The 19,077-nt window shown below is 47.8% G+C and overlaps 1 protein-coding gene across 1 annotated transcript in view; it reads right to left on the bottom strand.

The window, feature by feature from the left end:
* Window positions 1–19,077, bottom strand: part of LOC140387636 (calcium-dependent secretion activator 1-like) — a 591,860-nt gene that overhangs the window by 26,111 nt on the left and 546,672 nt on the right. Inside the window, exon 25 of the mRNA XM_072470831.1 lies at window positions 7,415–7,519. Coding sequence (XP_072326932.1) covers window positions 7,415–7,519 — 105 coding nt within the window. The remainder of the gene's footprint in view (window positions 1–7,414; window positions 7,520–19,077) is intronic.

Genomic DNA, 19,077 nt, shown 5'->3' with positions numbered 1-19,077 from the left:
AGGTGAGGGGGCTGCCTTTTTGCTGTGCTGGGACGAGCTTTCGCTATCTGGGGTCCAGGTGACGCAGGTCTGGGCACAGCTTCGCAAATGAACTTCACTAGTTTGGCGAGGGTGGATTTGCAGAAATGGGACAGCCTTCCATTGTTACCGGGTGCAGGCGATTAAGATGAATATCTTGCCAAGATTCGGAATCTTGTTTCAATGCCTTCTGGTCTTCTTGTCTAAAGCATTTTTCTGGGAGCTGGAGCAGCTTATCACTGCGTTTACATGGGTGGGGTGACCACTTTGGATTCGGAGGGGGTTCATACAGAGGGAGAGGCAGGCTGTGGGGGTGGGGGTGGGGGGGTGGGGTGAGCACTGCTGAACCTGTTGCATTATTACTGGGGGTGGCCAATGCAGAGAAAGTGTTGGGGGCTGGCTGGGGGACCAGAATGTTGTCTGGGTAAGGATGGAGTTGGGATGGGCATCATGGTGGCACAGTGGGATAGCCCTGTTGTCACACGGCGCCGAGGTCCCATGTTCGATCCCAGCTCTAGGTCGCTGTCCGTGTGGATTTTGCACATTCTCCCCGTGTTTGCGTGGGTTTCACCCCCACAACCCAAAGATGTGCAGGGTAGGTGGATTGGACACACTAAATTGCCCCTTAATTGGAAAAATTAATTGGGTACTCTAAACTTTAAAAAAGGAAACAAAAAGGATGGAGTTGGAGTCATGTAAGGGGTCGTGCTTGGAGGCGTTCGCGATGGCTACTCTGCCATCCACTCAGGCAACGTATTCGTCAAACCCAGTGGTTATCTTCACGTTAAAGATATGGTGACAGTCCACCAGCATTTCAAGGTGGCCCCCCCATCTGTGGGAACCATTTGTTTCAGCCGGGGAAAGTTGATGCCATATTTGGGGGCTGGAAAGGTAAGAGGCTGGAGCGGGTGAAGGATTTATTTTTGGAGGGTCACTTTGCTGACTGGGAGATGCTGAGGAAGAAGGCTGGCCTTGGTAGGGTGGATATGTTCAGGTACTTTCAGGTGCAATTGGGTCCGGTAATCTTTTTGACATTCCTGGTGGCGCTGCCATCCAATTTGGTAGAAAGGATTGTTTCCAGTGTGTGTGTGTGTGTGGGGGGGCGGGGAGGGGGGGGGGGGGGGCGGGGGCGCATGCCGGGGATATATGGACGGATCATGGGGGAGGAGCAGGCCTCAGAGGAGGAGACAAAGGCTCGGTGTGAGGTGGAGCTGGTTCCCATTTTGGAAAGGAGGAGGTGGTGTGGAATGAGTTTCTTCGTAGGGTAATGCTACGTTATCCTGCACAAGATTAAGTTTGACACAACGTAAGGTGGTGTTCAGGACACATCTCAGCAAGGCCAGAATGAGTCATTTTTTCAAGGGGGTTGAGGATCGGTGTTGGCATGATACCCATATTAACATATCATGGTGCACTCACACACACACACTGATGGACAGGTAGATGGACCAATCAACACACACAACATCACAGCCAATCACCAGTGAGAGCGCACGCACTATAAAACAGGGAACACCACAGTTCCCGTTCATTCCACCAGGAGATAGCTCAGAGCACAGAGCTCACAGCGTGCCACTCAGACATACACCATGTGCTGAGTGCCTCTCTAAGTTAGTGCTAGGGTTGGGTCCACAGGTTAACTGGTGAAGTACGAACCACAGCCAGAAGTTAACAGTTGTTATTGTACAGAATAATAAAACAGAGTTGTGCCATCTACAACCGTGTTGGTTCGTTTGTATATCGGAACACCCAACATGACATGATACCAGGATTGGAAACTCGCCAGCAACTGTGAGACCTACCTGCACCTCTTCAGAGATCCGCCATCCTGCGCCATGGACACCATCAGCACGCCGCAGCCGCTCCGAATCGCTGGTAATCTCGGCGTAAACTGGAAGCTGTTTAAACAGCGCTTCCAGCTCTTCCTAGAAGCCACAGACAGGGAGAATGCATCGGACACCAGGAAGATGGCCCTCCTCCTCTCCACGGCGGGGCAACGCGCCATCCACATCTACAACTCCCTGGCATTCGCGGAAGGCGAGGACAAGACGAAGTACAAGACGGTCCTTCTAAAACTTGAGCAACACTTCAGCGTCGAAGTGAATGAGAGCTTCGAGAGGTACCTCTTCCAGCAGCGCCTGCAGGGTAAGGATGAGCCTTTTCAATCTTTTTTGATGCACCTCCATATCCTCGCGCAGTCCTGCGGCTATGAGGCCACCTCTGATTCCATGATTCGGGGCCAGATAGTTTTTGGGGTCACCTCGGACACCCTACGCCAGCAGCTCCTCAAAATAGCCACACCCTAGCCACCGCCATCGAGACCTGCGTCCTCCACGAAAACGCGACCAGCCGGTACTCCCAATTCCAGGCGGGTCCAGTCGATCGAGTTCCTCCCGGCCCGGACGAGGGCGGCTATTTCGCGCGCTTTTCGAGACCTCCCACGCTTGTACGCGCCAAAAGAGGGGACGTCGACGCAGAGTGACATGACGCACAGGCGTGCTTTACGCAGGACCAAACTGCGCATGCGCGGTGGCGCAACGAACACCATGATGTCACGACGTGTGACAACTGTGGATCCGCACACTTAAAGCGGCAATGTCCAGCCAAAGATCGACAATGCCTCCTCTGTGGCAAGATGGGCCACTACGCTGCCTGCTGTCGAGCAGCTCAACCTGCCAACGCTCCGCAATTCCGCCAGCCTCGCAGGGATGTGCAGGCCATTCAGCCTCCATACACCGAGTCATACCCTGATGACGTACAGACCGGTGATACCGACGACCGGGAACCCTTCCACGTTGCGGTAATAGACAGAAATCGGATGTCCCCAAGTAGGACCCACCAGCCGATGCCAGTGCACAGCGTTAATCCGGGCGATGAATGGTGTGCCACCCTAACGGTCAACCGATCACCAATCACATTCCGCTGAGACACTGGTGCCTCCGCCAATCTCATTGCATGGTCAGCCTTTTACACCTTGAAGGTCAAACCACCGATTCGGCCATCCCACTGTCAGTTGGTCGATTACAACGGTAATGTTATCCCAGCAATGGGGTCTTGCCAGCTTGAGGTTGCACACAATTCATACACAGCCACACTGGCTTTTGAGATAGTTGGATCCTCGAAGGACTCTGCTAGGCGCACAGGCATGCAAGATCCTCCACCTCGTTCAGCGGGTACACACTCTCTCTCCAGAAGGTACGTCCGATTTCCCGGATGCAGACTTTAGGGCACAGCTCCAACCACTCCTCGCCCACAACCAGGAGGTTTTCGAGGGCATGGGCACACTGCCCTACACTTACAGAATATGGCTCAAACCGGACGCCACCCCGGTCATTCACGCACCTCGTAGAGTCCCGGCACCACTCAAGGACCGCCTCAAGCAGCAGCCGCAGGATCTGCAGGACCAAGGAGTGCTTTCCCGGGTCACAGAGCCAACGCCATGGGTCAGCTCCATGGTGTGCGTAAAAAAGCCCTCTGGCGAGCTCCGGATCTGCGTCGACCCGAAAGACCTGAACAACAACATCATGAGGGAACACTACCCCATACCCAAATGGGAAGAAATCACGAGTGAAATGGCCCGGGCTAAAATTTTTACCAAGCTTGATGCCTCAAAGGGTATTTTGGCAGATTCAGCTGGATCAGTCCAGCAGGAAGCTGTGCACTTTCAACACTCCCTTTGGCAGATACTGCTGCAATAGGATGCCGTTTGGCATCATCTCGGCATCCGAGGTGTTTCATCGAATCATGGATCAGATGATGGAGGGCATCGAAGAGGGTGCGCGTCTATGTTGACGACGTCATCATCTGATCCACCACACCACAGGAGCACATCAGTTGTCTCCAGCGCGTCTTTGCGCGCATACGAGAGCACGGCCTGCGCCTCAACCGAGCCAAGTGTTCTTTTGGCCAAACTGAGCTAAGGTTTCTGGGGGACCACATATCCTGGTCAGGGGTGCGTCCTGATGCCAACGAAAGTGACAGCTACTGCAGCCATGTCGCAGCCAGCAGACAAGAAGGCAGTGCTACGCTTTCTCGAGATGGTCAACTTCCTGGGGAAGTTTATTCCCAACCTTGCCTCGCACACAACGGCTCTTCGCCACCTGGTGAAGAAGACTACGGAGTTCCAGTGGCTGCTCGTACACCAGAAGGAATGGGAGGAGCTCAAGATCAAGCTCACCACCGCCCCGGTATTGGTGTTCTTCGACACTACTCGAGACACAAAGATCTCAACTATGCCAGCCAGTCCAGCATTGGGGCGGTACTCCTGCAACGGGACGACACTGCATCAAGGGCCCCGGTCGCCTATGCCTCGCGGGCCATGACCCCCACAGAACAGCGCTATGCGCAGATTGAGAAGGAGTGCCTGGGTTTGTTAACCGGCACAGATGAATTCCATGACGATGTGTATGGTCTTCCGCAGTTCACCGTGGAGACCGACCATCGCCCCCTGGTCGGCATCATACAAAAGGACCTTAATGAGATGACCCCACGCCTCCAGCGCATTCTGCTCAAGCTCCAGAGGTACGACTTCCAACTTGTCTACACCCCGGGAAAGGACCTCATCATTGCGGATGCCCTGTCCAGAGCAGTGAGCACACCGTCCGAATCGGGGGGGTTCGTCTGTCAGGTCGACGCACATGTAGCCTCCACATCGGCCAATCTGCCGGCTACTGATGCAAGTCTGGCCCACATTTGCCGTGAGACTGCGGCTGACCCCCTTCTACAACGTGTGATGCGCCACATGACGGAAGGGTGGCTCAAGGGGCAGTGCCTACAATTCTACAATGTCCGGGACGACTTGGCCGTCATTGATGGTGTCCTCCTAAAATTGGACCGGATTGTGATCCCACACAGCATGCACAGGCTTGTCCTCGAACAATTGCACGAAGGCCATCTCGGAGTTGAAAAGTGCAGACGGAGGGCCCGAGAAGCTGTGTACTGGCCGGGCATCAGCGACGACATCGCCAACATGGTGCTCAACTGCCCCACCTGCCAAAGGTTTCAGCCGGCGCAACCCCCTGAGACACTTCAGCCCCATGAGTTGGTAACGTCCCCCTGGGTAAAGGTGGGTGTGGACCTTTTTCATGCGCTCGGCAGGGACTACGTCATCATAATTGACTATTTTTCCAATTATCCGGAGGTCATACGCCTGCACGACTTGACATCATCAACTGTAATCAGAGCATGTAAAGAAACCTTCGCTTGCCATGGCATTCCGCTTACCGTCATGTCGGACAATGGGCCCTGTTTTGCGAGCCAAGAATGGTCTTCTTTTGCCGCTTCATATGGCTTCACACACGTGACGTCCAGCCCTTTGCATCCCCAGTCGAATGGCAAGGTGGAAAAGGGCGTCCATATCGTGAAGCGGCTCCTCTGCAAGGCTGCTGATGCAGGATCTTACTTCTGTTTAGCCCTGCTGGCCTATCGCTCGGCCCCACTGTCCACAGGCTTCTCACCAGCCCAGCTGTTGATGGGTTGCACCCTCAGGACCACTGTGCCGTCCATTCATGTTCCTAAACCCGACCATGCTCCAGTACTGCAAAGGATGCGACAGCAGCGTGCTCAGCAGAAGGTGGCACATGACACTCGGGCAACTGATCCTCCTGCCCTGGCGCCTGGAGACAACGTCCGCATACACCTACCAGAGGGTGGCTGGTCGGCAACCGCCGAGGTTCTCCACCGCGTGGCTCCCCGCTCGTTCCTGGTTCGCATGCCTGATGGCTCCATTCGCCGGCGTAATCGGCGGGCCCTTCGTCTGGTTCTGCGCTCGCTACGTGATCATGCACCGGTGCCACGCCCTCCTGTTGTCCCTGATGTCGACTTCGTGGAGCTTCCTGCCACTCTGCCTATTCCTCTATCGCCCGTGGCCAGGCCCATTCCTCAGCCGGTGGATCCTGACCCACCCTTGAGGCGGTCAACCCAAATTCATCGCCCACCTACTAGACTGGACTTATGAGCCTGTTAGCACATTGGACTCACTGAATTGTTGTGCAACAATGTTAACGTGTTTCTTTTTGTCGTTCCAGGAGTTCTCTTTCGATGTTTGATGATTGCACTTGTTTTGTTTGTGGTACAACCTCGTTGCTATGTTGCACCTGACACCTTCCTATGTATATAGTTCAGCCTCATGTACATGTTGTAAATATTGCACACACATACTCAGCCGCACTCAATACACACCAATATTTATTACCATGTAGGCACGTATTCTTGTGAAAAGGGGGGGATGTCATGGTATCCATATTAACATATCATGGTGCAATCACACACACACACTGTTGGACAGGTAGATGGACCAATCAACACACAAGCAACATCACAACCAATCACCAGTGAGTGCACACGCACTATAAAACAGCGAACACCACAGTTCCCGCTCATTCTACCAGGAGATAGCTCAGAGCACAGAGCTCACAGCGTGCCACTCAGACATACACCATGTGCTGAGTGCCTCTCTAAGTTAGTGCTAGGGCTGGGTCCACAGGTTAACTGGTGAAGTACGAACCACAGCCAGAAGTTAACAGTTGTTATTGTACAGAATAATAAAACAGAGTTGTACCATCTACAACCGTGTTGGTTCGTTTGTGTATCGGAACACCCATGATGACAGGTGTGAGCCGGTGCTCAAGAGGGCGCGCGAATCATGTGTGTGCACATGTTCTGGTCCTGCCCCAAGTTGGTGGGTTTTTGGGGGCTTATTTTCAACACCATATTGGCAATTTTAAATGTGGATTTGGAGTCCTGCCCATTAGTTGCAATATTCGAGGTGTTGGACCAGCAGGAAATCAGGACGGGTGTGATGGCGGATGCGTTGGCTTTTGCCTCCTTGCTGGCTCGGTGGCAGATCCTGCTGAATTGAAGGCAGGTGGCACCGCCCAGTGCCACAGCATGGCTGGATGACTTGAGGGAGTTTTTGCATCTCAAGAAGGTTAGGTTCACGATGAGGGGAGTTTGTTTTGGTTGGTATTGTTTGTTGAGGTTGTTGATACATGCTTTATTGTTTGACTATTACTTATGTACAAAATTCTAAAAATTCAATAAAAATATTTTTTAAAAAATGACAGGTTTGCCAGCTTAGTAAAACTAAGGCACGGTTCTGTGAATATATATTGAGTGTCATAAAAGTCAGATTTGCGGGTAGCACGGTGGTCCAGTGGTTAGCATTGCAGCCTCACGGCGCCAAGGTCCCAGGTTCGATCCCGGCTCTGGGTCACTGTCCGTGTGGAGTTTGCACATTCTCCCTGTGTTTGCATGGGTTTCGCCCACACAACACAAAAATGTGCAGGGTAGGTGGATTGGCCATGCTAAATTGACCCTTAATTGGAAAAAATAAATTGGGTACTCTAAATTTAAAAAAAAGTCAGATTTGTTACATTTATTAAAAGGGCTTTCTCACCTTGACAAGCCTGATGAGGATTTTTAGCTGGTAGATGTGAAGCTGTAGGTCCATACGATCTGTTAGCCAGGTGCAGATCACATTCATGGAACTCGTGTACCATTGCTGAAAAAAAAAGCAACATTCTCCAGCATAAGAATTACAGTGGTTTAGATCGTGTCGAGATATGTTTTTACGGAATCTCAGTATTACAGCATTTGGATGAATGAATACATCGACGGTGTCTCTCCAGGAATCGCATTCTAGGCACAAAACATTTTAGGTAAAAGAACTGAGGTTGTGACAAGGCATTGACACAAACCTCTTCTGCAGTTTCTTCAATTACATTAATTGCTGTGCACAATTTGTATTCAGCTGCCCCAATCACATTAACAAACTACTCCAGCACTGTTGCTACTTTGAAAGAAAGGAAATAATTTTTATTAATACATCTTTCATGACCTCAGGACATCCTAAAGCGATTTACAGTCAATGAAGCAGTGTAGTCACCATTATAGTACAAGAAACACAGCAGCCAACTTGTTCATGGCAAAGTCTCAATGAGATAATGACCAAATCATCTGCTTGTTCTTTTAAAAAGTGAAGTTGATTCCCTGAGGGACATTATTACAGGAATACGATCACACAAACTATTTTGATTGTATTCTACCTCAAACTGAACAAATTATACTGTCGCACAATCTCAGTGTCCCAGATTCATACAATTCAGGTCACCTTGTGTTGCAAATACTGTTATGTTCTTTAACAATAGCTTCCCACGATGGATCAATGCACAGAACCATATAAACCAGGAACGTTCCACGTTTAATTTCCTTTTTTGTGCATAATTAGAAGGTCTTAGCTGGGGACGATGGTGGGACTGGTACCAACTGGCCTAATCATTCTTTGAGAGGCAAGGAAAACAGTCTGCTCGAGTTTCTGATCCTGGCTTCTGCCCAGTATCAATGCTGGAAATCTGTGGGTATTGGGTAAGGACAGGATCAGGTTTGTTGGCGCCTTCCGAATTCAAATGCAGCTGGCATCTAAATTGTGACTTCACACATGAAGAATGGGAATCTCAGTGTGGTAAAAAAACCTGCTGAAGTGGAACTGCAATAGAGCGACATTAGATGAAGAGCAATTTAAGTTGATCTGCATATATTTTCCCCCTCGGGCTGATGAATCACGTAATGAACCCCCTCATTTGTTAAGAGGATCTCTTTGAAGCTCTAACACTTAGGAGTGCACTTCCAGTTGTGACTGCTTGGAATGTCCACAAATCAAAGCAGAGTAGGTTTTTCATATGTCTCCATTAGCAGTTTGTGAGGAAACTGGAGGCAGGAAAATATTTCTCCATAAGGGTTTGCTCCCTGTATTAAATTCTAATCGCATTGAAATTAACAGCATTATAATCTCGCACTTCTGTCTCTCCTTGCAACAAAGTATTATGGCATTTATCCAATACTTGCTTAGAAAATTATTAATAAATGAAACCTACACTTGTGTAACAACATAATGTTAACATATTGGGCATTATTAGTGCTGCTGCACCATTGTGGTGACATTGCAAGAATGCAGCTGATTTCAGGTTGAGAACAATCGGACCGAACTTGCTGTTTATTATAACAAAATAATTGTGAATTTTCTGAACCTCATAATGGGAATCATCTTGTATCATCTGTGTTTGCATTTATATGTTCAGGATTAATGCTGACCTCCAACTGCTGTCTGACAGCACACCAGGAATACTTTAGAAGTACTTTGTTACTTGCATCTCATTGCTACTGAAATGCACTGCAAATTGTACCCATGGAGATACATAATTTCACAAATTATTTACTTTCTAAAGTCCTTTTGTGGTGGTGTTATAGATCACTCAGGAAGTCCAAATTCCTGTGGCAATGTGTACTTTTACATGTGCATTGTGGTCCAGAGCTATGGACAGTGATGGCAGAGGCTCCAAATTACTTTCCATCACATAGCTGACCAGGCATCTCTCTCGCTATTACTGGCATGTGATGGCAGAATTTGCAGTTGAGAATCAGCCTGGAAAGCTATGATATAAACGCACCTTCTTTGGCCATCAGTTCTTGGGTGGACTTGAGCCTGGAACTTCTGACTCAGAGGCAGAAATGCTACTGAATGGACCACAAGTCTTCCTAAAGTGCTGAAGTAGAGGTCAATCCTTCTGCCGTACCCCATTCTATTTCTGAAGCTTTACACCACTGTACAAATTGGCAAATTCTCTCATAGAATTATTCTGCTGCATATTTCAATCATATAATTCTGGATGAAAGGTTTTGTTAATTCTTCCATAAATTTAAGAAATGCATGTGTAAAATGGGCACCAAAACATCTACAATGGTGAGTGGTTTGAATGTGCATTTTAAAGGTCAGCACAGGTGTTCAGGACTCATCCCTGAAACAGGAGTTAAACCTTATCATAGCTTATGCTATGATATAGCCCATCACCTATTTTAGGACTCCTGAAATTTGGGCCACCTTGAAAATTGGGAACACCAGTATCAGGTTGTGAACGTTCAGGGTAACACTGCCGACATGCCTAATTGCAGTCCTCAAATGTCACAATTAATTTGTGTAAAATACCTACCTGAATGAGGTACTGGAAAAAAAATTCATGCTCCTCCTGACTGCAAAAATTTGAACAGCATTTCTAGCCACCACTCAATCACCTTCCTCCTTTCCCAGGACGTACCTGTGGGCCACTGTCACAGTTGTTTTAAATTGATGTCAGCTTTGGCAATGAGATGCCTTCAGGTGCCCACAGCGCACCAGTCTAATTTAAATGAGGCCATGATTTCAATTTCAATGGACCTCAGCTTTGCCTGCTCCAGCACAGGGCCTATTTCCTGCAATAATGAAAAGCTCTTCTTCTGTGGAAGTTGCCTCCATGCGCAGTCCTTTGGCCAGTAAGCCCCCATTGCACAGTGGTCTATTTTAGCCGTCTCCAGTATCCTCCCCAAACTTGGTCTTTTCTAGGTCTTTTCATTGAGAATTACATCGCTGTCTCAATTTCTCTGCTCCCCTCACTCACTGTAACATGTCTCCCTATGAGCTTGCTGCACTCCATTCTCTTAAGTCTAATTCTAACATTGTCATCAAATCTGCTGACAAGGCAGTGCTGTTGTTGGCTGAAGAACTGGGCTGGGATTCTCCCGGAATTGGTGGTGCAACCGGCGGCAAAAGCGGCGTGAACCACTCCGGCGTCGGGCCGCCTGGAAGTCGCACTTCCGGGGGCTAGGCCGGCACTGGAGGGGTTGGCGCCGTGCCAACCGGCGCCAAAGGGCCACCGCGGGCTGGCGCGAGTTGGTGCATGCGCAGAATCGCCGGCGTGTTTCCGATGCATGCGCAGGACGTTTCTTCTACGCGTCGTCCATCGCGGGGCTTTACAGAGGCCGGCGCTGAGGGAAAGAGTGCCCCCACGGCATAGGCCCGCCCACAGATACCCCCATGCCCCTCGAGGACCCCACTAGACTGCCGACAAGCCAGTTCCCGCCGGGATGGACCATGTCCATTTCACGCCGGCGGGACTGGCCAGGAACGCGCGGCCGCTCGGCCCATTGCGGCCCGGAGAATTGCCGGGGGGGGCGTTGCCGGCGCAGCATGATCCCCACCCCTGCCCGAATACCGGCGCCGGAGAATTCGGCAGCCGGCATTGGAGCAGGGAGGCGGGATTCACGCCGCACCCCGGCGATTCTCCGACCCAGCGGGGGGGGGGGGGGGGGGCAGAGAATCCCGCCCCTGATCTCTACCTTGCAGAGGCCAAATGCCAATGCTCTTGACACTTTCTCCTGTCTCCCCTTGGACAATGGGGAGGGTTTTCCATGTGTAGGGGTTTCTTGTCCCACCACTCAAAGAGTCGATGGGGAACTCATTCCCGCCAAAATGGGCTGGTCCACAGCCATTTAGTGTTTGGCTAGTCATTATTCGGCTAAGGGTGAGGCTTCTGCCCTGGAAAGGAAGAGAGCCTTAGAAAACTTCTGGCCAATTGGATGCAGGGAATGGATGATGCACTTAATTGGCCACCAACAGTCCTCAAAAGGCTTAAGGTAGTTGAGCTGCCTCACGCCTCCACCCTCCCCCTATCAAATGGGAGACAGATTGGGGGTGGGTAGGTAGGCAGTGGGAAAACAATGTGTGGCATTTTACTAGCCTCTCGCCTACAAACCCATTAACAGTGTTTGTAAATTTCCACCCATCTCCAAACATCGGGCCATTATCTCCAGGTTTTCCACTGACCTTCCTTCCTCCGGAGAGCTTCCCTGCATGGCCTCCAATTTCATGGACCATCAAACTTGAGCAGGCCATTGATATAAAAATTGGTCCTTCACCCTTATTCATGCAGCGTCTCAGATGTTTTGGATATGTTGGGTTCTGCTGAAGGAGTTTAACTTTTTTTAAAAAGCTAGCCTATTGGCAAGTGTTTGCTTGCAGTACAGAAGGGTGATATTTTCATTGCAAACAGTTTTGGATGTTTCTACCTCCTTTCAACGATCCACAAACAATAGCCTGGTAGATCAATCATTTCAGCCTGTTCCAGCCTCACTGAACAGATTTCTTTTTGGCTCGATTCTATTTTTTTCCTGTCCTTGTCCCATCTCTTGTGGTTCTTCTGCTGTCCCCTGTCACTTTATAATGGTTTCTAATTTCCTGGTCCTAACCACCTCATCTTCACTATTGATGCCCAATCCCACTACATCTCCAATCCCCAACAGGACCATCTGAGAGCTCTCTGCTTCCTCCTTGAAGGGAGGCCCACTGGTATCCATCCACCCCCTGATTGAATTTGTTCTCACATTGAAAAACTTCTCCTTTAACTCCACTCATTTTTCCAAGTAAAAAGATGTCGTTAAGGGTAATCTCATTGATAACTATATTGGTACCATTTCCTGCTCTGAATTGGAAAGTTACATAACTTTTCTTCCAGGTTTCAGCCTTCTCTCACCTCCACATGGCCCATCTGATTATTCCCTTTCCTTCCTCAACTTCTCTGCCTCTATTCCTGGGATTAGGCTATCAACAAATATTCATTTTAAGCCCACTAGCTCCCACGGACACCAATTCCTCAAGCCCTGTACCCTGTAAGGACTCCATTCCGCACTTCCAGTTTAGCCATTTCAATTCTACCAGGTCTGGTTATGCAACCTTCCATACCAGTGCTTCTGATATATCTTACTTTCCCTCAACAGAGTATTCTCTCCTACCTTGGTTGACAGGGGCCTCCAGTATGTGCAATTGATCTGACACACTTCTGTTCTCAACCCCTCCTCTCCTTCCCACAACAAAGTTAGGGCTCTCCTAACATCATTTATGCCATCTCCAGCATGACACCACCACATCTCTCCCTCCCCTTTCCTCATTCTATAACTATTCTCTCATGACACCTTGGTCCACTCTCAATCACTCCCATCACCTCCTTCCCTTCCCACAGTCCTTCTATGCTGCCTATCCTTTTACCTCCTCTTTCCTCACTGTCCAAGACCCCAGGTGAAACAGCAATTTACTTTTATTTCTTTCAATCTAGTGTACTGTATTCGCTATTTGCAATACAGGCTGCTAAATACTTTTTTCAAATAGTGCTGTTGTTGTCCGATGGTTGCTAATCATGGTTCTCCACACATCTCTGACTTGATGTCACAATGAGCAAGTAGCAGAGGCAGATCCCAAGAACGACCTCATCTGATACAGGAATTGAACCCATTAAGCACAACACCCTAACCAACTGAGCTAACTGAGTCCCCTACTCAATGCTGGGGAAATCCAAATGCAGATTGGGTGAATGTTTTGTGGAACACCTCCATTCAGTCAACGGGCGCAATTTAACCAAATGGGAACAAAGTCCAATAGCGAGTGCATTTAGCCTCGTTCTGCCCAGCGCTCACAGCGGCAAGAAACACAACGTTATCAAATGCCACTCAGTTTAGACATGGGCCTCAGCGGGGTATGCACGGCCAAGGCTGCACATAGCTCCTTTTTCTGCACTGAGGGACTCCGCTTGGCGGAACTTCTTAGTGTAGCGAGATATCTGTAGCGAGATATCTGGATGCCATTTAAAAATGGCGTCCTGATCTCTGAAGACCCGACGTGTCCCCTGCCAAAGCCCAAATGCACTGTGAGGATGCTCCAGGAAATGCCCCACGCACACCCCCAACACCTGCGCAGGGCACCCTCAGTCCGATCGCTGCCATGCGAAAAATGCCAGCTTGGCAGTGCCAACCTGATACCTTGCCAGGTGGCAGTGCCATATGGGCACATGCCAGTGCTAGGTTGCCAGGCTGACAGTGCCAGAGGACCCAGGTGGCAACAACAGTGCCAGGGTACCATCCTGCCCAGAGCGCAAGCACCTGTGGACCTCCAGTCCCCTGGCGACCCCCATGAGTGCCGTTCCGTTTGGTCCCTGTTTGTGGAGTTCTGGGAGGCGAAGGGGATCGATCCCAATACCTCGGCTGCCTTGGAAAACTGCATATTAAAGTGAGACTAGCCATCTTGCTCAAATATGATGTTTACAAAAAAGTTATCCTTGCTCACAATGAGCGGGATTCACATCGCAAAGTCTCACGAGATCGTGTTAGATCTCGCGAGGCATTGCGAGACGGGCAGATCCTGGGAGTGGGATTTACCGGCTTCTGTTGGCCACATTGCGCGCGGCACGCTGCTTTTCGGACATGGCAAGGCCGTGTAAGCTCAAGTGTAAACTATAAGTGTAAGCTCAAGCTTCCGCTTGCTTCTCATTTTAATTCTCCAAATTGATACTTTTGTCCTCAGCCTCCAGTAGTGTTCAATGAAGCTCATGAATAGCACCTCATTATTGATTAGGTATTTTACAGTCATATAGACTCAACATTGAGTTCAACAATTTTAGACTTTAACCTATACCCCCAATTTGTCTCCTTTGTCTTTGCAAATTTTGGTTTTAAATCATTTTTCGGGTTTTTGTGGCTTTCAGATATCAGCTTTCATCAGTCAGCCATTCACACCTCCTCTAGACACATGAAATGAAATGAAAATCGCTTATTGTCACAAGTAGGCTTCAAATGAAGTTACTGTGAAAAGCCCCTAGTCGCCACATTCCGGCACCTGTTCGGGGAGGCTGTTACGGGAATTGAACCGTGCTGCTGGCCTGCCTTGGTCTGTTTTCAAAGCCAGTGATTTAGCCCTGTGCTAAACAGCCCCTGTTCATTACTTGTCGCAGTACCACTTTGGTCTTGCCCCACCAATCTTTTTGTCAATTAATCTCTCTTGTTATGCACCCTGTCACAGGCCTTTTCTTTGGTTCTTTGTCCTGCCTTTCCCCTTTCATAAGACCATAAGATATAGGAGCACAATTAGATCATTTGGCTCAAGTCTGCTCACCCCATTGCCTTCTCCCCTTAACCCCTGATCCCCTTATTAATCAAGAAATCCCCGATAATCAAGAACAGCAGATTTATGCTTGAGATGTTGTTACCTACAGGGCTACAGACCAAGAGCTGGATGGTGGAATTAGACAGAATAGTTCTTTCTTCGAACATAAGCACTTGGAGCAGGAGTAGGCAATTTAGTCTCTCGTGTCTGCTCCATCGTTCAATACGATCATGGCTGATCTCATTATAACCTCAACTCCACCATCTTGCCCATTCTCTGTAACCCTTCAATCCATTATTAATTAAAAATCTGTCTAACCTCTCCTTGATACCCATTGTCCCAGCATCCACTGCAGCCTGGGGTAGCAAATTCCACAGATTTACGACTGTTGCCTACACTACATGGACTTCAGCAGTTCAAGAAGGCAGCTCAACACCACCTTCTCAAGGGCAGTTAGGGATGGGCAAATATTGCCGGCCTAGCCAGGAATGCCTACATCCCTTGAATGAATACAAAAATCATCAGCATGGAAGTGCTAAAGAAAACATAACAAAAATCAGATGCGAGAATGCCACTCAGTTAATTAAAGGGCGCCCCTCAGAACGTCAACCTGCGGACTAGAACATTGTATTACATTCCGAATGGCCATCTGTTTCTATTTCTACGGCTGCTTGGCAGATTCCAAACCCCCTCCCGGGTGAGAGTGCTGCTGCACAATACTTGAGATGCTAGAGTGGGAGTTATATTTTGGTGCATCTCAACAAGTTGAGATTTTTGCTGCAAGCGACTCCATTTACACACACACAGAAATAAAGATGACAGATTATGATGCAATGCAGACAAGAAATGTTTCATTATTGCCACATCACTTTCCCTCGTCATGCTTGGTAATGCTACTGACAAGATGCTCCTGGGAACTAGCTGCCTTTATTTCAAACTGTACAGTGAATTTACATTCTTGTGTACTGAGCCAGAAGGTTGCAGAGAAATGGCAAAGGCATGCATTTTTGTCAATGGGTCGAATGCGATCACACTGAGGGACTGTGATCAGGATAGGTCCAGGGAGGGGTGGCACAGTGGTATTTTTGCCAGACAAGTAATCCAGACACTCAGGGTAATGCTCTGGGGTTCCAGGTTCAAATTCCACCCCAGCAGATGGTGAAATTTGTGTTCAATAAAAGTATGGAAATAAAAGGCTAATGATGACCATGAAACCATTGTTGATTGTCGTAAAAACCCATCTGGTTTATTAATGTCCTTTCGGGAACAAAATCTGTAGTCCTTACCTGACCTGACCTACATGTGACTCCAGCCCCACAGCAATGTTGTTGACTCTGAAATGGCCTGGCAGGGCAATTAGGGATGGGTAATAAATGCTGGCCCAGCCAGTGACGCCCTCAATGAATATTAAGAATAACTACATGTAACCTCTGCAACACTTATATGACACTGAGTAATTATTTAATTACATTCATTCGAGAATGATATGGAGCAGATCAAAGTGGTTTCACTTGGCACTGTTGCCACAAAAGAGCAGGCATCTGATATGTAAAACGAGCCTACTTATCATAAAAATGTCTTCTGTAAACCCAACAGAAATAAATGTTTCAAACAATGCATTGGGCACGCAACATGTACACCCAATGACACAATAATTACGAGGTGCCTGGATGTGCAGTCTTTTGTGGTTAATACGCATTGTTTCCATGCGGGTACAAGTTTGTCCTTTAAAAATCAGTTAGTTACATATACCCACAGGGCGGGTATAGAGGAATATGGGCCAAATGCGGGCAAGGGGGTCTAGCTTTGTGATAGAAACTGGGCAGCATGGACAAACTGGGCCGAAGGGCCTGTTTCCATGCTGTAAACATCTATGACTTTATGACCATGACTGACTGATTACAAGCATAGGGTCTGTAATATTTATGCCCACCCTGAAAGGTTCATTAATAATAGGAAGGGATTCTCCAGAAAAGAGAAGGCCATCGGGTGATTTGATGGAGATTTTAAAGAATATGAAAGTTTTGATAGGCCAAACTTGGAGAAGATGTTTCCACTTGTGAGGGCGCCCAACACTAGAAAGCCACTCAGAAATTTAACAGCAAATTTAGGAGAAACATCGTTATCCAGAGTTGTTAGAATGCAGAATTTGATGTGACAAAGAACAGTTGAGGTAACACAAGATAAACACAAGTACAAGTATGCTGATAGGGTCAGAGAAAGAGGGGTGGGAGGAGACTCATGTGGAGCACTAACCTGGATGGGCACAGCTCCAATAACATTCAAGAAACTCGATACCATCCAAGACAAAGCAGCCCGCTTGATTACCACTCATCCAGCAACTGAAATATTCACTCCCTCCACTATGCTGCCAGTGTGGACCATCTGCAAAATGTATTGCAGCAATCTGCACCTTCCAAACCCTTGACTGCCATTGCCTAGAAGAACAAGGGCAGCAGACACATGGGAACACCATGACCTGAACATTCCACTCCAAGTCACGCACTATCCTGACTTGTAAACACATTATTGTTCCCAGTTACTGCAACAAGATCCTGGAATTCATTATCTAACACCATTGTGGGTGTATCTCCACACATGGGCTCCTGAGGTTCAAGAAAGTGGCTCACCATCACTTTTTTAACGGCAATTAAGGATAGGGAATAAATGTTAGGCAAAACAGAGACACCCACATTCCATGAATGATTTAAAAACAATCAAAAACATCTTCAAAGACTGGTTGGATGTCAGGTCTGTTCTATGCTACATTCTATCTAATTCAATGTGATTTTTGCGATTCCGAGTATCATAACATTTGGTCACACATTCTATAAAATAGAGATAATGATTCTCTCACTCTCTTGCTCCACCTCTCCTTCCAACCAAATCAATCTGGTAATAATACCACCAATGATAAGCAGAGAGAGCTTACTGAGAGTAATTAAGGTATAAAATTACGAAGTGAAATATTCTGGAAGCTGGAAATTCAACTGGCAATCCAAGTAAACACAAGGATATAAAAATCCCATGAACCAATTACCTGCAGCTGAGTGTCCCTTTAAATACATCTTCTGTGGCTCTGACACACCAATCCAACTAGGCTTTGTTGGCAGATTGGGTACTGGTGGGTACTCGGCTCTGGTACTTGTGTCAAAATCAAGTCAGGAACCTAATTATGTTACAGTACACTGAATTGCATGCACTGATGGAAGCCCGTGCCTACTTCTGATGGGCACTTCAGCTGTCTCAGTTAAAATGGTGGCCAACAAGAACACAGCAGGAATTGAATGGTAAATGTCCGGTAGTGAATTTTAATCATCTTTCTGCTCCATTATTGCAGTTACAATTGTTCCTATGGTATTGTTTCCTATGGTTGAGCCAGTTCTTTTGACGAAAGACTGAAGCAATTTTGCTTGAAAGAGCTTGAAAGTGTTGTCAGCGTGAAATTAAAAAATATTCAATATGTAGAGTTCTGGTTTCTGTAAAGTCTCCCAATAAAGATATCCTTTAAGGAAAATGCTGACCATACCTCATAAAGGCCAACCAACATAAAGAATGGAATCAGAATTAATATATTTCTGAAATATTTTCCTAATTTAACACTTCGCGGTTACTGTCAGAGGTAATAGAAATGTGTGGTAAAGAAATCTAACAAGTGTTATCCTTTAATACAGAGGGCCTTAACTTCAATAGAGGATGAGCCCTGTTAAATTGAACGTCATAACTTACACTGATGCCATACTGATCTCTGAATATGTAAAATAAAACTTGATTTGAATAAATCTGCAAGCAGCATACTGATTATGGCATTCAATCGTGAAAATGAGGAGAAGGAAGCACTGGGTTCCTGTGTTCTCGGGGAGCTGGTGTCATTACACTTACACAGGAACATCTGCAACCTTGTTCTACAGCCAGATCTGAAAGGCTGTCTGACCTCCTGCTTCAGTCTCCCTGCTCCCTGCCATGAACCTTGAGTTCACACTCATATTTTACATGTTACAGGAAGCTGCAACTCACTCCAGGGGTGCTGCAAACAGAATGCACCAAGCCAGATGCAGTGCCACAGCTTAATGCACCTGAAGGAGTTGTGTTTCTTACTCAGAAGATAAATTCTGGTGACTTCAGGTCACTGCCACTTTTGTATGGTCTAAAACAAAAACTGGAATTTTAGTAGGCTTGAATTCTTAGTGGGGAAGTGGATTATAAGCAACCTGTGACTCTGCCTCTTTCTGCCTTTGCTAGTAATCTTGTGTGTGTGTGCGTGTGTGTGCTACAGAACAGATTGGGACTGCTATAAAGGCCTGGGACTGTGCAAGAGC

Source organism: Scyliorhinus torazame, chromosome 13 (genome assembly GCF_047496885.1).
Source record: "Scyliorhinus torazame isolate Kashiwa2021f chromosome 13, sScyTor2.1, whole genome shotgun sequence".
Classification (NCBI taxonomy): domain Eukaryota; kingdom Metazoa; phylum Chordata; class Chondrichthyes; order Carcharhiniformes; family Scyliorhinidae; genus Scyliorhinus; species Scyliorhinus torazame.
This window is presented reverse-complemented; position numbering and strand designations above follow the sequence as displayed.